Source organism: Xenopus tropicalis, chromosome 10, assembly GCF_000004195.4.
Source record: "Xenopus tropicalis strain Nigerian chromosome 10, UCB_Xtro_10.0, whole genome shotgun sequence".
Classification (NCBI taxonomy): domain Eukaryota; kingdom Metazoa; phylum Chordata; class Amphibia; order Anura; family Pipidae; genus Xenopus; species Xenopus tropicalis.
The window spans coordinates 43180880-43196480 of record NC_030686.2 but is presented as its reverse complement, the minus strand read 5'-3'; the positions used below and the strand labels follow the sequence as shown (position 1 = coordinate 43196480).

Below are 15601 nucleotides of genomic sequence, written 5' to 3'. Positions count from 1 at the left end.
CCCATATGTATAAATACAAATATACAGAGAAGGAATGTTCTGGGCACACAATAAGCTGTACCCCCATACTGTACTGTTTAAGGGAAACACTATGGCACCTCCTACCCATATGTATAAATACAAATATACAGAGAAGGAATGTCCTAGACACATAATAAGCTATACCCACATTCACGACTGTGTATGGGAAACAATATGGCAACCATGTACAAATATGTACACAATATATTAGAAAAGCATATTTTGCTCAGTATGTCTATGAAAAAAGAAAGGCAAACTGCTTTAAAAATGATGAACAATTTCCCTGTAATCTTTAAATAGGTAGAAATTAACATTATCCCATAGTTGTCAGTAGTCTAGATAAAATAATCCGCAGTGCTAATGATAAGAATGTTAGAAATACAATAATGCAGCTCCTACTTTATCTTGGTACCCACCGAGAACTCCTGTTTCCGTGGAAACAAGGTGGTTGCCATTGTGACAACATCTATGGATCGGGGATGAGCACAGGATGTAAGATAGCATTTCCAGCTGCAAAACAGAGTGTGTATCAGTCAGTGGTTTATGCTGTGTATTTTTTAAAGAAAAAACAATGCAATAAGGTTTTGGGGTTTTTTAAATGAAAAAGTCAATACTGAGAGTGTAAATGTATTTATTTCTGAGAATTTCTTCTAATGTAAAGGCTTATTTTTAAACATCAAAATTCACATATGTTACATGCTGGTATATGTGTTTTTTGGTTGCCCCAGTGAGGCTTTTGGACTTTTTCTGTTTTTATACATTTATATGCAGCAGCCAAACATACCCCCCACCCCGAAACACCAAAGCGCACACTCCTATTAGCCACGCTTCTTACCTAAAAGATTGCCAAGTGGCTGCATGAACCCAGTACATTTGCCACTAAGTATATGCAATTTAAACCCCTGTCCCTAAGTAAAAACAAGGTTGGAACAACGATACATGAAATCCTGTCTATGTATCAGTTAAGTCAGCGTTTTTCAACCACTGTTCCCCGGCACACTGATGTTGCCTGGTGTGCCGTAGGCAGGGCCGCAATTTTTACTTTCAAAGTTTCAAAGTACTTTAATAAAATCCGGGCCCTGTCATTGGTTGCGCCCCGTGTGTACGGGTGACGTCAGTACGCACGGGGCGCAACGTTATAAAAGGGCCTGTGTGCGGTCGCGTGTAGGCAGAAGTGCAGAGGCGGCGCGCGTGAGGGGAAGATGCTGCTGAAGCCGCCGAAGAGCAGAAGTAAAATGCTGCTGGGCACCAATGTATTAGGGGGGGCCACGGGGCACACTGACTTATGGGGGCACTGCTGCTGGGCACCAATGTACTAGGGGGGCTGGCTCTTGGCACCAATGTACTGGGGGGCACTGCTGCTGGGCACCAATGTACTGGGGGGCACTGCTGCTGGGCACCAATGTACTAGGGGGGCTGGCTCTTGGCACCAATGTACTGGGGGGCACTGCTGCTGGGCACCAATGTACTGGGGGGCACTGCTGCTGGGCACCAATGTACTGGGGGGCACTGCTGCTGGGCACCAATGTACTGGGGGGCACTGCTGCTGGGCACCAATGTACTGGGGGGCACTGCTGCTGGGCACCAATGTACTAGGGGGGCTGGCTCTTGGCACCAATGTACTGGGGGGCACTGCTGCTGGGCACCAATGTACTGGGGGGCACTGCTGCTGGGCACCAATGTACTGGGGGGCACTGCTGCTGGGCACCAATGTACTAGGGGGGCACTGCTCTTGGCACCAATGTACTAGGGGGGCACTGCTGCTGGGCACCAATGTACTAGGGGGGCACTGCTCTTGGCACCAATGTACTAGGGGGGCACTGCTGCTGGGCACCAGTGTACTAGGGGGGCACTGCTGCTGGGCACCAATGTACTGGGGGGCACTGCTGCTGGGCACCAATGTACTGGGGGGCACTGCTGCTGGGCACCAATGTACTGGGGGGCACTGCTGCTGGGCACCAATGTACTGGGGGGCACTGCTGCTGGGCACCAATGTACTAGGGGGGCTGGCTCTTGGCACCAATGTACTGGGGGGCACTGCTGCTGGGCACCAATGTACTGGGGGGCACTGCTGCTGGGCACCAATGTACTGGGGGGCACTGCTGCTGGGCACCAATGTACTGGGGGGCACTGCTGCTGGGCACCAATGTACTAGGGGGGCACTGCTCTTGGCACCAATGTACTAGGGGGGCACTGCTGCTGGGCACCAATGTACTAGGGGGGCACTGCTCTTGGCACCAATGTACTAGGGGGGCACTGCTGCTGGGCACCAGTGTACTAGGGGGGCACTGCTGCTGGGCACAGAGTTACATTTTTTAACATTTTCTAATGGTGGTGTGCCTCGTGATTTTTTTCATGAAACAAGTGTGCCTTTGCCCAAAAAAGGTTGAAAAACACTGAGTTAAGTTCCAAAAAAAAGAGATACAGTGCCTCCTAGTGGCTTATTTTTGGTACTGCAGATTAAATGTACTTACTCAGAGTTTCACTTTCTTGTAATCAGAATATTGATACAAATATTGTATTGTATTACCAGTTATCCAAGAGATTCATACAATCATCATATGATGTCATCATAATAACAATTAATGATTAGTAATTAATGTTTATTTTATTATGTATCTTAGTAGTTCCATTTGCTGTGCTTTAGCTAAGCTTTTTTTTTATCTATGTATATATGTATATCTTTATTTATAAAGTGCTACTTATGTACGCAGAGCTGTACAGTAGAATACATTAATACAAACAGGGGGTTATTAAGATAATAATAGATAAATACAAAGTACATACCTCCATCCTCTTGTGTTTTTGACTTATTGCAACTGTATCTTTTATATATTTGTCTTTATTGTTATACTGTGTATTTATCTATTATAATCTTAATAACCCCCTGTTTGTATTAATGTATTCTACTGTACAGCGCTGCGTACATAAGTAGCGCTTTATAAATAAAGATATACATGCATACATACAAAGTATAACAATAAATACAAGATACAGTTGCAATAAGTTAAGAGTCAAAGACACAAGAGGATGGAGGTCCCTGCCCCGTAGAGCTTACAATCTATATGAAGCTAATGAAGATAAAGACCTCTTTGCAGAAAATGTAAATGATCTGTTTAGCCAAGAGTGAATTGTGTATTTCACCCTGCCATAAAGCAAGGAAGGACCACTGTTTTGTGAAAAAGTTGCAGTCATACCCAGAAATATATTGCCATAAAGCAATGACGAAAAGGTATTTTTTCCCCTGCCGTAACAGAAATTATTATATACCCTAGGGTGCAACCATGGACCCAGTAGATGTTTGAGGCCCAGGGGTAAAGGTGACTGCTACAATGTTTGGCTTATAGGGATTCTGTCATGATTTTTATGGGGTATTTTTTATTTCTAAATTGCACTTTTTACATAGCAAATAAATCACTCTACTATTTAAAATGTTGTTATTAAACAAATGTATATTTAGCTGTAATATTGGTGTGTAGGCGCCATCTCAGCGCATTGTGCCTGAGTCTGAGCTTTCAGCCAGCGCTACACATTAGAACTGCTTTCAGCTAACCTATTGTTTCTCCTACTCCCATGTAACTGGAGGAGTCCCAAGCCGGACTTGGATTTCTTACTATTGAGTGCTATTCTGATACCTACTGGGAGCTGCTATCTTGCTCCCTTCCCATTGTTCTGCTGAGCGGCTGCTGGGGGGGGGATATCACTCCAACTTGCAGCGCAGCAGTAAAGTGTGCCTGAGTCTGAGCTTTCAGAAGGAGCCAGCACTACACATTAGAACCGCTTTCAGCTAACCCATTGTTTCTCCTACTCCCATGTAACTGGAGGAGTCCCAAGTCGGACTTGGATTTCTTACTATTGATTGCTATTCTTATACCTACTGGGAGCTGCTATCTTGCTCCCTTCCCATTGTTCTGCTGATCGGCTGCTGGGGGTGGGGGATATCACTCCAACTTGCAGCGCAGCAGTAAAGTGTGACTGAAGTTTATCAGAGCACATGTCACATGGCTGTGGCACAATGGGAAATGAAGAATATGGCTAGCCCCATGTGATATTTCAAAATTAAATATAAATATTACTTCCCAATATATATTTTACCAGTTCTTATTAGCAGTGTGATTGATATCAATGAGTAGAATAGGCAGAGGCTGTTTTTTTTTTTTTTCATTTTGATAGCATAATTATAGTAATATAAGGATTGTTTTTATAATAACCTTTTACAAAAACCATTTACAAATAAGTAAAGTGCCAAGATGAAATTCAAACTAAGGGCAGAATCCATTGCAAATTTGCTATATAATGCCTGAGAGCGAACGGTACATTTGATACTGTGCCAATGTAATGTATTTTACTTTCCATACACATTGTAAAGAATTGGACTCTATCCAGTAATTCACATATAATAACCCCAGAACACATGATATGATAGATCCAATGCCTTAATTCATATATAATATCCCTAAACACATAGTAGAATTAAGCCAGCGCCTAATTCATAGTTAGTAAATAATGTCAGGTGATGTTGCCCATAGCAACCAATCAGCAATTACATTTGAATGGTCACCTATAAGTTACAAAACAAATGCAAAGTTCTAATTGGTTGCTATGGGCTACATGGCCAGTGATGTTGGCTTACACACTATATTAAATATACAGTAACACACAGAAACTCTGCCGTTATTGATGCCATGCATCACCATTTTTGCACAAATGCAGTAAGAAAGCTATTGACCACAATAAAAAGAGGTTAAGAACTCAGCCATACAATAACACACACACACTCTCCCTCACACAGAGACTCAGCCATACAATAACACACACACACACACACTCTCCCTCACACAGAGACTCAGCCATACAATAACACACACACACTCTCCCTCACACAGAGACTCAGCCATACAATAACACACACTCTCCCTCACACAGAGACTCAGCCATACAATAACACACACACACTCTCCCTCACACAGAGACTCAGCCATACAATAACACACACACACACACACTCTCCCTCACACAGAGACTCAGCCATACAATAACACACACACACTCTCCCTCACACAGAGACTCAGCCATACAATAACACACACTCTCTCCCTCACACAGAGACTCAGCCATACAATAACACACACACTCTCCCTCACACAGAGACTCAGCCATACAATAACACACACACTCTCCCTCACACAGAGACTCAGCCATACAATAACACACACTCTCCCTCACACAGAGACTCAGCCATACAATAACACACACACACTCTCCCTCACACAGAGACTCAGCCATACAATAACACACACTCTCCCTCACACAGAGACTCAGCCATACAATAACACACACTCTCCCTCACACAGAGACTCAGCCATACAATAACACACACACTCTCCCTCACACAGAGACTCAGCCATACAATAACACACACTCTCCCTCACACAGAGACTCAGCCATACAATAACACACACACTCTCCCTCACACAGAGACTCAGCCATACAATAACACACACACACTCCCTCACACAGAGACTCAGCCATCCAATAACACACACACACTCCCTCACACAGAGACTCAGCCATACAATAACACACACACACTCCCTCACACAGAGACTCAGCCATACAATAACACATACACACTCCCTCACACAGAGACACAGCCATACAATAACACACACACACTCCCTCACACAGAGACTCAGCCATACAATAACACACACACACACTCCCTCACACAGAGACTCAGCCATACAATAACACACACACTCTCCCTCACACAGAGACTCAGCCATACAATAACACACACACATACACTCTCCCTCACACAGAGACTCAGCCATACAATAACACACACACTCTCCCTCACACAGAGACTCAGCCATACAATAACACACACACTCTCCCTCACACAGAGACTCAGCCATACAATTACACACACACTCTCCCTCACACAGAGACTCAGCCATACAATAACACACACTCTCCCTCACACAGAGACTCAGCCATACAATAACACACACTCTCCCTCACACAGAGACTCAGCCATACAATAACACACACTCTCCCTCACACAGAGACTCAGCCATACAATAACACACACTCTCCCTCACACAGAGACTCAGCCATACAATAACACACACTCTCCCTCACACAGAGACTCAGCCATACAATAACACACACTCTCCCTCACACAGAGACTCAGCTATACAATAACACACACACACTCTCCCTCACACAGAGACTCAGCCATACAATAACACACACACACTCTCCCTCACACAGAGACTCAGCCATACAATAACACACACACACTCTCCCTCACACAGAGACTCAGCCATACAATAACACACACACACTCTCCCTCACACAGAGACTCAGCCATACAATAACACACACACTCTCCCTCACACAGAGACTCAGTCATACAATAACACACACTCTCCCTCACACAGAGACTCAGCCATACAATAACACACACACTCTCCCTCACACAGAGACTCAGCCATACAATAACACACACTCTCCCTCACACAGAGACTCAGCCATACAATAACACACACTCTCCCTCACACAGAGACTCAGCCATACAATAACACACACACTCTCCCTCACACAGAGACTCAGCCATACAATAACACACACTCTCCCTCACACAGAGACTCAGCCATACAATAACACACACACTCTCCCCACACAGAGACTCAGCCATACAATAACACACACTCTCCCTCACACAGAGACTCAGCCATACAATAACACACACACTCTCCCTCACACAGAGACTCAGCCATACAATAACACACACTCTCCCTCACACAGAGACTCAGCCATACAATAACACACACACACTCTCCCTCACACAGAGACTCAGCCATACAATAACACACACTCTCCCCACACAGAGACTCAGCCATCCAATAACACACACACACTCCCTCACACAGAGACTCAGCCATACAATAACACACACTCTCCCTCACACAGAGACTCAGCCATACAATAACACACACTCTCCCTCACACAGAGACTCAGCCATACAATAACACACACTCTCCCTCACACAGAGACTCAGCCATACAATAACACACACACACTCTCCCTCACACAGAGACATGCGCAAATGCTCTCTCACAGATAGATTTAAACTATATTTTACACAAACACATCTACAGAGACAGACTTTATCAGCCACTCCACACTGGGGGCACTTACCTATCTGCCCCTGCACTGCTTCTCTACCTTTCCTTCTCAGGTGCATTGGTCATGTGACCAGCATTCACCTGATTAGTTTCCTCAGGGAGGGCCGAAACCAACTCATTCTGAGGTGGGGGGGTTGGAAATATATTTATTCACTATAAATGGCTGCATCTCAGTTTGGTGTATTTAATGAGCTGATTGGCTGGGTCCCTGAATACAGTGATATGGGTTAGACGGACATTGGTTTAAGTGCTACTTAGCTTTTTTTAGCCCCATTAAATATTTGCATTTATATGTGCGTGTAATTAAACTGTGTATTGATAAGGGCCCTCCTGGCCTTCAAACTGTGACTGGAACTGCTGTTTCTGCTGTTATACAACTGTTCCTGGGCCACTGCCTTAACTGCTGCTAACTCCAAGGTACATTGCCTGTAGCAGCCATTTTGTCTACTTTTAACAGGGATAAAAATATATGTATAGAAGAATACTGAGTTTCTCTGACAATAATATGAATGCACTAAGTGCATGTGCACATATATATATATATATAAAGTCCAGGAATGGTGCACACAGAGAACAGGGGCTATTACTGTGGGAGGGAGTGTATAGTAAGGCGGGATAGTGTATGAGAGGAAGGGGCTTTTGCTGTTGGGGCAGCTGCTAACACTTATATACTGTATCTTCTATTATACAGGGGACTCACAGCTCGCGCTGATCAATAAAATCTGCGCTTCTAGCTGCACTCCATCGGCCACCAATAGCGCTTTTTATTATAAGAACACGTTACGCGTTTTGTTTTTTGGTACGAAATGCATAACGCTTTGTAACATCATGTGTAAGTTTAATGGTTTTATTTCAACTTTCTGAGCTACTTAAGAATTTATTTTTCCGGAGTGCCTGCCTGTGTTTTTTTTTGTTTTCCCACACTTGGGCTCCTTAAGCTGAAGGTCTGGGGCATGAGCACCCAGACCCTAAACTACACTGGGTAAGATTTCTACCTTATTCACTTTAGCACTGTGTATTCTTTATCTGTGATCTTCAAGGCACACATACATGCAACCCCCATCAGCCAATGAATGGGCAGAGTTTTGCCTTTTGCTTTCACACTACTTCCTGTTACATTTAGAGCTTCATTATTTCCTGTCATGTGATCTCTGAGGGAACACACAGCCCATCACTAAATGGCGGCTCAAGGGAAAGGCTGTAAAAGGGCAATATTTACTGATATATATTCCAGTTTGGTGAGATTCTTTATATTCTTTATATACATAATATAAACAACTATCTGTTGGCTAAATATTCATTCTGCGGGTATAGTTTTTCTTTAAAGGACAATGAAAGGTTAATATAAATTAAAAGTAAGTCTAAAGGCATTCTTTTTAAGTACTTACTGCATATCTAAATTCCCAGATCCCTGCTTGCTTCTCTGAGATATGGTGCTGGTAGCCTACAGCAGTGTGAAGCCTACAGTGACATCACTGAACTCGCTCTCCCCTTCCTGTGGGTGCCAGCGGCAACCTTCCTATTCTCTGAGCATGTGTGTAATTGATCCTGTCTCCTGTTCTGAGCTACACATGCCCACCAGCCAATCATAAGCGGATCTGGCAGAGGGGGGGGGGAATGAAACACATGTGCAGTATGAAGCAAGGAGGGAAAGGAAGGGAGAATACCTTTTTAGAGATGGCTGCCTGTTCTAGAAAATGTGAAGTAAGTGTGACTGAGTAAATATTTGATTAGGTGAGCCAAAAGTGTGGCGTTTTTACTAAACAATAGGAGGACTATTGGGCAGTATGCTTTTTAAATTTTGACTTGCATTCTGCTTTAAGCAGATAGCTTACAGCATTGTTTCAGGAGTCATTGGCAGTGGTGCAGTGAATGTAAACAGATACTGCTTTTAATAGCAATTACATTTCCAAATATTGTAAGATATTGTAAGCACACACAAACAATGCCTTAATATGGTGCTGTCCAACTTCTGCAGTACTGAGAGCAAATGCTTCAGTCACCCTGCTATAGTTCCAGGGGTACCCAGGGCACAAATAAGCACTCACCCCAAATCCCCCCCTAACTGGCCTTCAGGCTGGGCCCCCTTAGCCCATAACAAGGTTACAGATATATAGAAACATTGGGGTAACAGTCACCCTGCTATAGTTCCAGGGATACCCAGGGCACAAATAAGCACTCACCCCAAATCCCCCCCTAACTGGCCTTCAGGCTGGGCCCCCTTAGCCCATAACAAGGTTACAGATATATAGAAACATTGGGGTAACAGTCACCCCGCTATAGTTCCAGGAGTACCCAGGGCACAAATAAGCACTCACCCCAAATCCCCCCTAACTGGCCTTCAGGCTGGGCCCCCTTAGCCCATAACAAGGTTACAGATATATAGAAACATTGGGGTAACAGTCACCCTGCTATAGTTCCAGGGATACCCAGGGCACAAATAAGCACTCACCCCAAATCCCCCCCTAACTGGCCTTCAGGCTGGGCCCCCTTAGCCCATAACAAGGTTACAGATATATAGAAACATTGGGGTAACAGTCACCCTGCTATAGTTCCAGGGATACCCAGGGCACAAATAAGCACTCACCCCAAATCCCCCCCTAACTGGCCTTCAGGCTGGGCCCCCTTAGCCCATAACAAGGTTACAGATATATAGAAACATTGGGGTAACAGTCACCCTGCTATAGTTTCAGGGATACCCAGGGCACAAATAAGCACTCACCCCAAATCCCCCCCTAACTGGCCTTCAGGCTGGGCCCCCTTAGCCCATAACAAGGTTACAGATATATAGAAACATTGGGGTAACAGTCACCCTGCTATAGTTCCAGGGATACCCAGGGCACAAATAAGCACTCACCCCAAATCCCCCCCTAACTGGCCTTCAGGCTGGGCCCCCTTAGCCCATAACAAGGTTACAGATATATAGAAACATTGGGATAACAGTCACCCTGCTATAGTTCCAGGGGTACCCAGGGCACCCGCCCATTGGCTAGTAAGGGGCCACGAAAAAGGTGCTTTGCTAGGAATTTAAAATGTATTATAAAGTATTAGAAATGAGAACAGACTTAAATGTTGATGATGGCACCACCATCATCACATGCCCCCTTTGGCTGGGTTTATAACTCGACAAGGGTGGCAAACATTGTCAGTTGCCTGACAAACATTTGATAGGAGATATTAGTGGGCTACTAACAATCTCAAAGCTAACAGCATCTGAAGTAGCCTTGTGCATGTCTTTTCTAAAATACCACAAGATGGCGTCACACTCCTTAGTTGTGTTAGACAAGGTTTTACTTTCTAAAACAGTGCTGCAGAGCTCTTCTGTACAGCTTTTACCACTGCAAATCCTGCGAGCTGGCTTCATTCCATAGTCACCTGCTATTCTATGCATGTCGGACAGCTCAGGTCTGTAAACTTTATTTACATAATTCTCTGATTTTATATAAAAAATAAAAACAATTAAAAAACAACAACAAATATCTCTGTCTTGTCTTTAAATGAAATGACTGAAGCACTGAAGAATCTCTATATGTATTCATAATGGGTGAGTGCAGAGGACCTTTTGTCGCTGTCTACATGAATTTTGTGGTCACAGCCTCATTGCTTCCCTGCCTAATTGTTACAAATTTAGTGGTGAGCACAATTTCCCCTTTGGAGACATCAAAAGACAATGAATTGATCTGGAGATATGTTTATTTTCATTTCTAATGTAACCCATGTATTTCTTTTCTATTTATTTTACAGTATTATTTCTATTACTTCTGTAATTCATGGCATTTTAAATAACATTCCTATTTGGGTCCCTACATATGTATTACAGGTATGGGACCCGTTATCCAGAATGCTTGGGACCTGGGGTTTTCCGGATAAGGGGTCTTTTTGTAATTTGGATTGCCTACCTAAAGTTTGCTAAAAAAAACCCTATTTTAACAGTAATTAAACCCACTAGGATTGTTTTGGCTCCAGTAAGGATGAATTATATCTTAGTTGGGATCAAGTACAGGTACTGTTTTATTATTACAGAGAAAAGGGAATCATTTAACCATTAAATAAACCCAATAGGGCTGTTCTGCCCCCAATAAGGGGTAATTATATCTTAGTTGGGATCAAGTACAGGTACTGTTTTATTATTACAGAGAAAAGGCAATCATTTAACCATTAAATAAACCCAATAGGGCTGTTCTGCCCCCAATAAGGGGTAATTATATCTTAGTTGGGATCAAGTACAGGTACTGTTTTATTATTACAGAGAAAAGGGAATCATTTAACCATTAAATAAACCCAATAGGGCTGTTCTGCCCCCAATAAGGGGTAATTATATCTTAGTTGGGATCAAGTACAGGTACTGTTTTATTATTACAGAGAAAAGGCAATCATTTAACCATTAAATAAACCCAATAGGGCTGTTCTGCCCCCAATAAGGGGTAATTATATCTTAGTTGGGATCAAGTACATGTACTGTTTTATTATTACAGAGAAAAGGGAATCATTTAACCATTAAATAAACCCAATAGGGCTGTTCTGCCCCCAATAAGGGGTAATTATATCTTAGTTGGGATCAAGTACAGGTACTGTTTTATTATTACAGAGAAAAGGGAATCATTTAACCATGAAATAAACCCAATATGGCTGTTCTGCCCCCAATAAGGGGTAATTATATCTTAGTTGGGATCAAGTACATGTACTGTTTTATTATTACAGAGAAAAGGGAATCATTTAACCATTAAATAAACCCAATAGGGCTGTTCTGCCCCAATAAGGGGTAATTATATCTTAGTTGGGATCAAGTACAGGTACTGTTTTATTATTAAAGAGAAAAGAGAATCATTTAACCATTAAATAAACCCAATAGGACTGTTCTGCCCCCAATAAGGGGTAATTATATCTTAGTTGGGATCAAGTACAGGTACTGTTTTATTATTACAGAGAAAAAGGAAATGATTTTTAAAAATATTAATTATTTGATTAAAATAGAGTCTATGGAAGATGGCCATAGTGACCTATGGTGAGCTACATATACCCTTTGCCTTAGGCTAAAGGAAGTAATATGGCAGCAGCCACCCACATGTACAATTACAAATAAACATATGTGGGTTACTATACCTTGTGCTACATTCCCACCTATAGGGTGTTCTAGTGTTCATCTGCTAAAGGTTACAGAGATTCTCCCACAAGGAAGCACAATGCAGCACAGACACATGTGGAGTCAAAGATGCTATAATGGTTTTTGCAATAGAACAGCCTCTTTGGCTGTAATGGAATTCCGGGTGTTATAGTTCAACAGCAGGGCCACCTAAATACATAGGACACACAACTGCACTCCTAGCCTTTCATTTCTACCTATAATTCAGTTATCTGTCAGCTTCTTACATTTCCCACTGGTTGCAGCTTCAGATAATAATATAACAGAATATCCCTAATAATACGGTGCATTACATAAAAGAAATGCCGGCCTGCGTCACTGCTAAATGGACTTTTATATTTAGGCAGTGCACTTAAATTAATTAAAATCAATTCTCCTCAAGTCTTCATCTTGCTAATGGTTGGGAGTCATAAATATTCACCATGTCTTTGGCTGGTGGGGCTACATTAGCGCAAATAAGGATGCTTTACAGAATGAAACTGGTAATTATCCCTTAAATTTCCGTATCGTGCCCAGCAACCAGATTATCTTGAAGGCAGTGCCCCTGCAATCCTAAAGCTGTGGCAGGGGAATGGGCCAATGGGGGTGGGCTAATGGGCGGGGCAGAGGCTGGCCCAGATCCGATCCCCTCCGGCGCTCCACTGCTGATTTTCCTCCCCTGATTGTGGCAATGATAAGTATAATGTACACGTTCCCGGGGGAGGGGGGTGGGCAACCACAGTGGCCCCTGGGGGGTGTAGGGGCTGTGGCGGGGTTCCTTGGGGGGGGCAGTGAGCCCTGCACACCCCAGTCCAACCCTGGGTTGGCCTCTATATAAAAGGTGTGATCTGCTGTAGAAAGAGTCAATGAAGAGGGATTTTAGGTATGGTTGCCACCTCCCACATTGCTGCTAAGTTTTTAATACCCTCACCGGCCCTACCTGGTAATTTGCTGGCTAGGCCAGTCAAATAACGACTGGCTAGCAACCCTATATGTCACTCCCTTCTGGGCTTTGTTAGTGGATTATAACACAATAGGATGATTATTGGAGATTAAAAGTGAGGTTGGAGCCAAAAAGCCTGAGCCAATGATGGCATAGACAGAACAACATGGCAACCCAGGCTGATAACATCTTTACAGATGCTTGGGGAAATCAAGCAAAAAGAAAGATATTATATATTCACCTCTTAAGATATCCATTATATGGATAACTAAGGAAAAGTTAAAAATGATATTATAGTGGCCATGTAATCTGTGGGCCCAGTATAATGCTTTTCATTTATCAGAGGTGCCATATTGGTTGCTTGGCTTAGGAATTCTCCACAAAGCAGAAACCTCAAAAATCCAAAATTCCAGGAAAAATAGACGAGGTATTAATCTGTATGCAGTGTGCTATTTTTCAATGCCTTTTACCTGTTGGCCAAAATGCCCAAATGCAGGAATCCTCTTTCTGTGTATTGATTTACCATCAAGGAAATAATCTATATGGATGTTCTGTGCAATTCATTCACTCACACACTCAATAAAAACCTGTGGCCTAATAAAGAATATTGAATTTTGGAAGTAAAAACACACAGGAAATAAAGAGAAATAAGGGGCGGTGTGTGTGTGTGTGGGGGGGGGGGGGGGGGTCTGTACAGAGGCTAACCAAAATGACTGATAAATGATCTGGAGAGGAAGACTTATAAATCTCCTGGGATGTATCATATCAGTGGCAGGCTTTTCTCACTGTGCCTGCACCCATCTAAAGATCATGTAACGTTTCGGGTCCCTACAGGCACTGACTGAATTGGCAGCCCATGACATGAGTAACGTTGGATCTTGACCCGCCCTTCTCCCAACCAACACCCCCCTTTTTACCTGTTTACTTACCATCCCCAATAAACAACACGGACACCAATTCTTGGGATAAAATGGCCGCAGATAATTTATTAACAACAATCAAAGTTTTAATTTAAAACATAACATATATAACAAATGTGAAACAACATTTCAAACATAACACAAATGTTTGTATAACAAACAAACCAACTTTTAAATAACCAAACACTGTAACAATCCAATAACTGCGCAGCGCAACTGGCGCTGCCAGCTGCCCTTCTAGCCCGGAACCAACTACCCAACAAAACTCACCTCCTAATCCACTTTCTTACCCCTGAGGTTCCAAGCATGCCAGCCCCAATTAACTATAAAACTCCCCTCCTAACCCAACCATTGTTTTCCCCCAACTTAATCACCCCGCCGACGACACTCCGCTATCTCCACCTCTATAGGGAGGGAGGGTGGGCATTTTACTATGCTGACTAAAATGGATTGAGAAGCGGGAACAGTTACCAGCCTTTTATACCCCTTACAAATCAACCAATCACCTGCAACTGGGAGTGGCTACGTCTTACCAACGTATCTGTCATGCCCCTGCTTCCCTACGTTCTACTACGGGTCATTGGGCTACTTTCTACAGCCCTCATGTAATCACAGGCACAAGACAAAATAAATATATATTCAATTTGGAAAGTCAAACAGATGTGTTTCAAGCCAACCACATGACAGTTATTCACCCCAGTAAGCATCTAGGGGTCAGGAAGATACGTTATGTTGATGTTCATTTGGGGCAGACCCTGCGGTTCAGGGGGTTAAAGGAGTGTAGGGGGCCCACCAGGCCATCCTCCTCTTGGCCGCGCGCAAGTGTGTTCCTCCATCTTGCACCCAGAGCACAGGGGAGGCACACCTAGACTCCCGTGCTGCAACTGGGCGGCATGCTGCCCCTTAATGTGTGCCACCCTAGGCCTGAGCCTTTGGGGCCTTGCCACAAATCTGGGCCTGGGGCCCACAAACACCCTAATTTATGAGCAATTTCTATATACCTTGGTAGAATAGCATACCTCCCAACATTTGAAAAATGGAAAGAGGGACAAAAGATTTGGCGCGCGCATCGCTCCAATTTTCACCACGCCCACTTTTGTGGCCACGCCGCAATTACCACACCCCATTTTTTTAAAAAAATACTCTTTTATAAAGTTGAAATGGTGGGATCAGACGCAAATGTGCTATACCCTCATCCGGTACTACCTAAGGAAAACAATATAGCAACTCCTACATACAAAATACAAATATAGAGAGAAGGCAGTCGGTTATAAGTGAGTTATAACTATGTACCAGATGTGCCCCCCTACACAGTGCCCCCATAGAAAGTGCCCCCAATTTCCCCCATAGACAGTACCCACCATAGACAGTACACCCCCATAGACAGTGCCCAAATATACAG

The 15601-nt window shown here is 43.4% G+C and overlaps 1 protein-coding gene across 2 annotated transcripts in view; it reads right to left on the bottom strand.

Moving 5' to 3' along the window:
* The window catches only part of tldc2 (TBC/LysM-associated domain containing 2), a 114095-nt gene extending 106790 nt beyond the window's left edge, over nucleotides 1–7305 (bottom strand). The window contains exons 1-2 of one of the 2 annotated variants that reach the window (XM_031894700.1): nucleotides 7228–7305; nucleotides 438–531 (exon numbers count right to left, since the gene is read on the bottom strand). In XM_031894700.1, coding sequence (XP_031750560.1) covers nucleotides 438–476 — 39 coding nt within the window. In that variant the 5' untranslated portion in view covers nucleotides 477–531; nucleotides 7228–7305. Of the gene's footprint in view, nucleotides 1–437; nucleotides 532–7227 lie in introns of those variants that run through there. The other variant, XM_031894701.1, reaches the window with a different exon arrangement.
* Between the last annotated feature and the right edge of the window lie 8296 nt (nucleotides 7306–15601).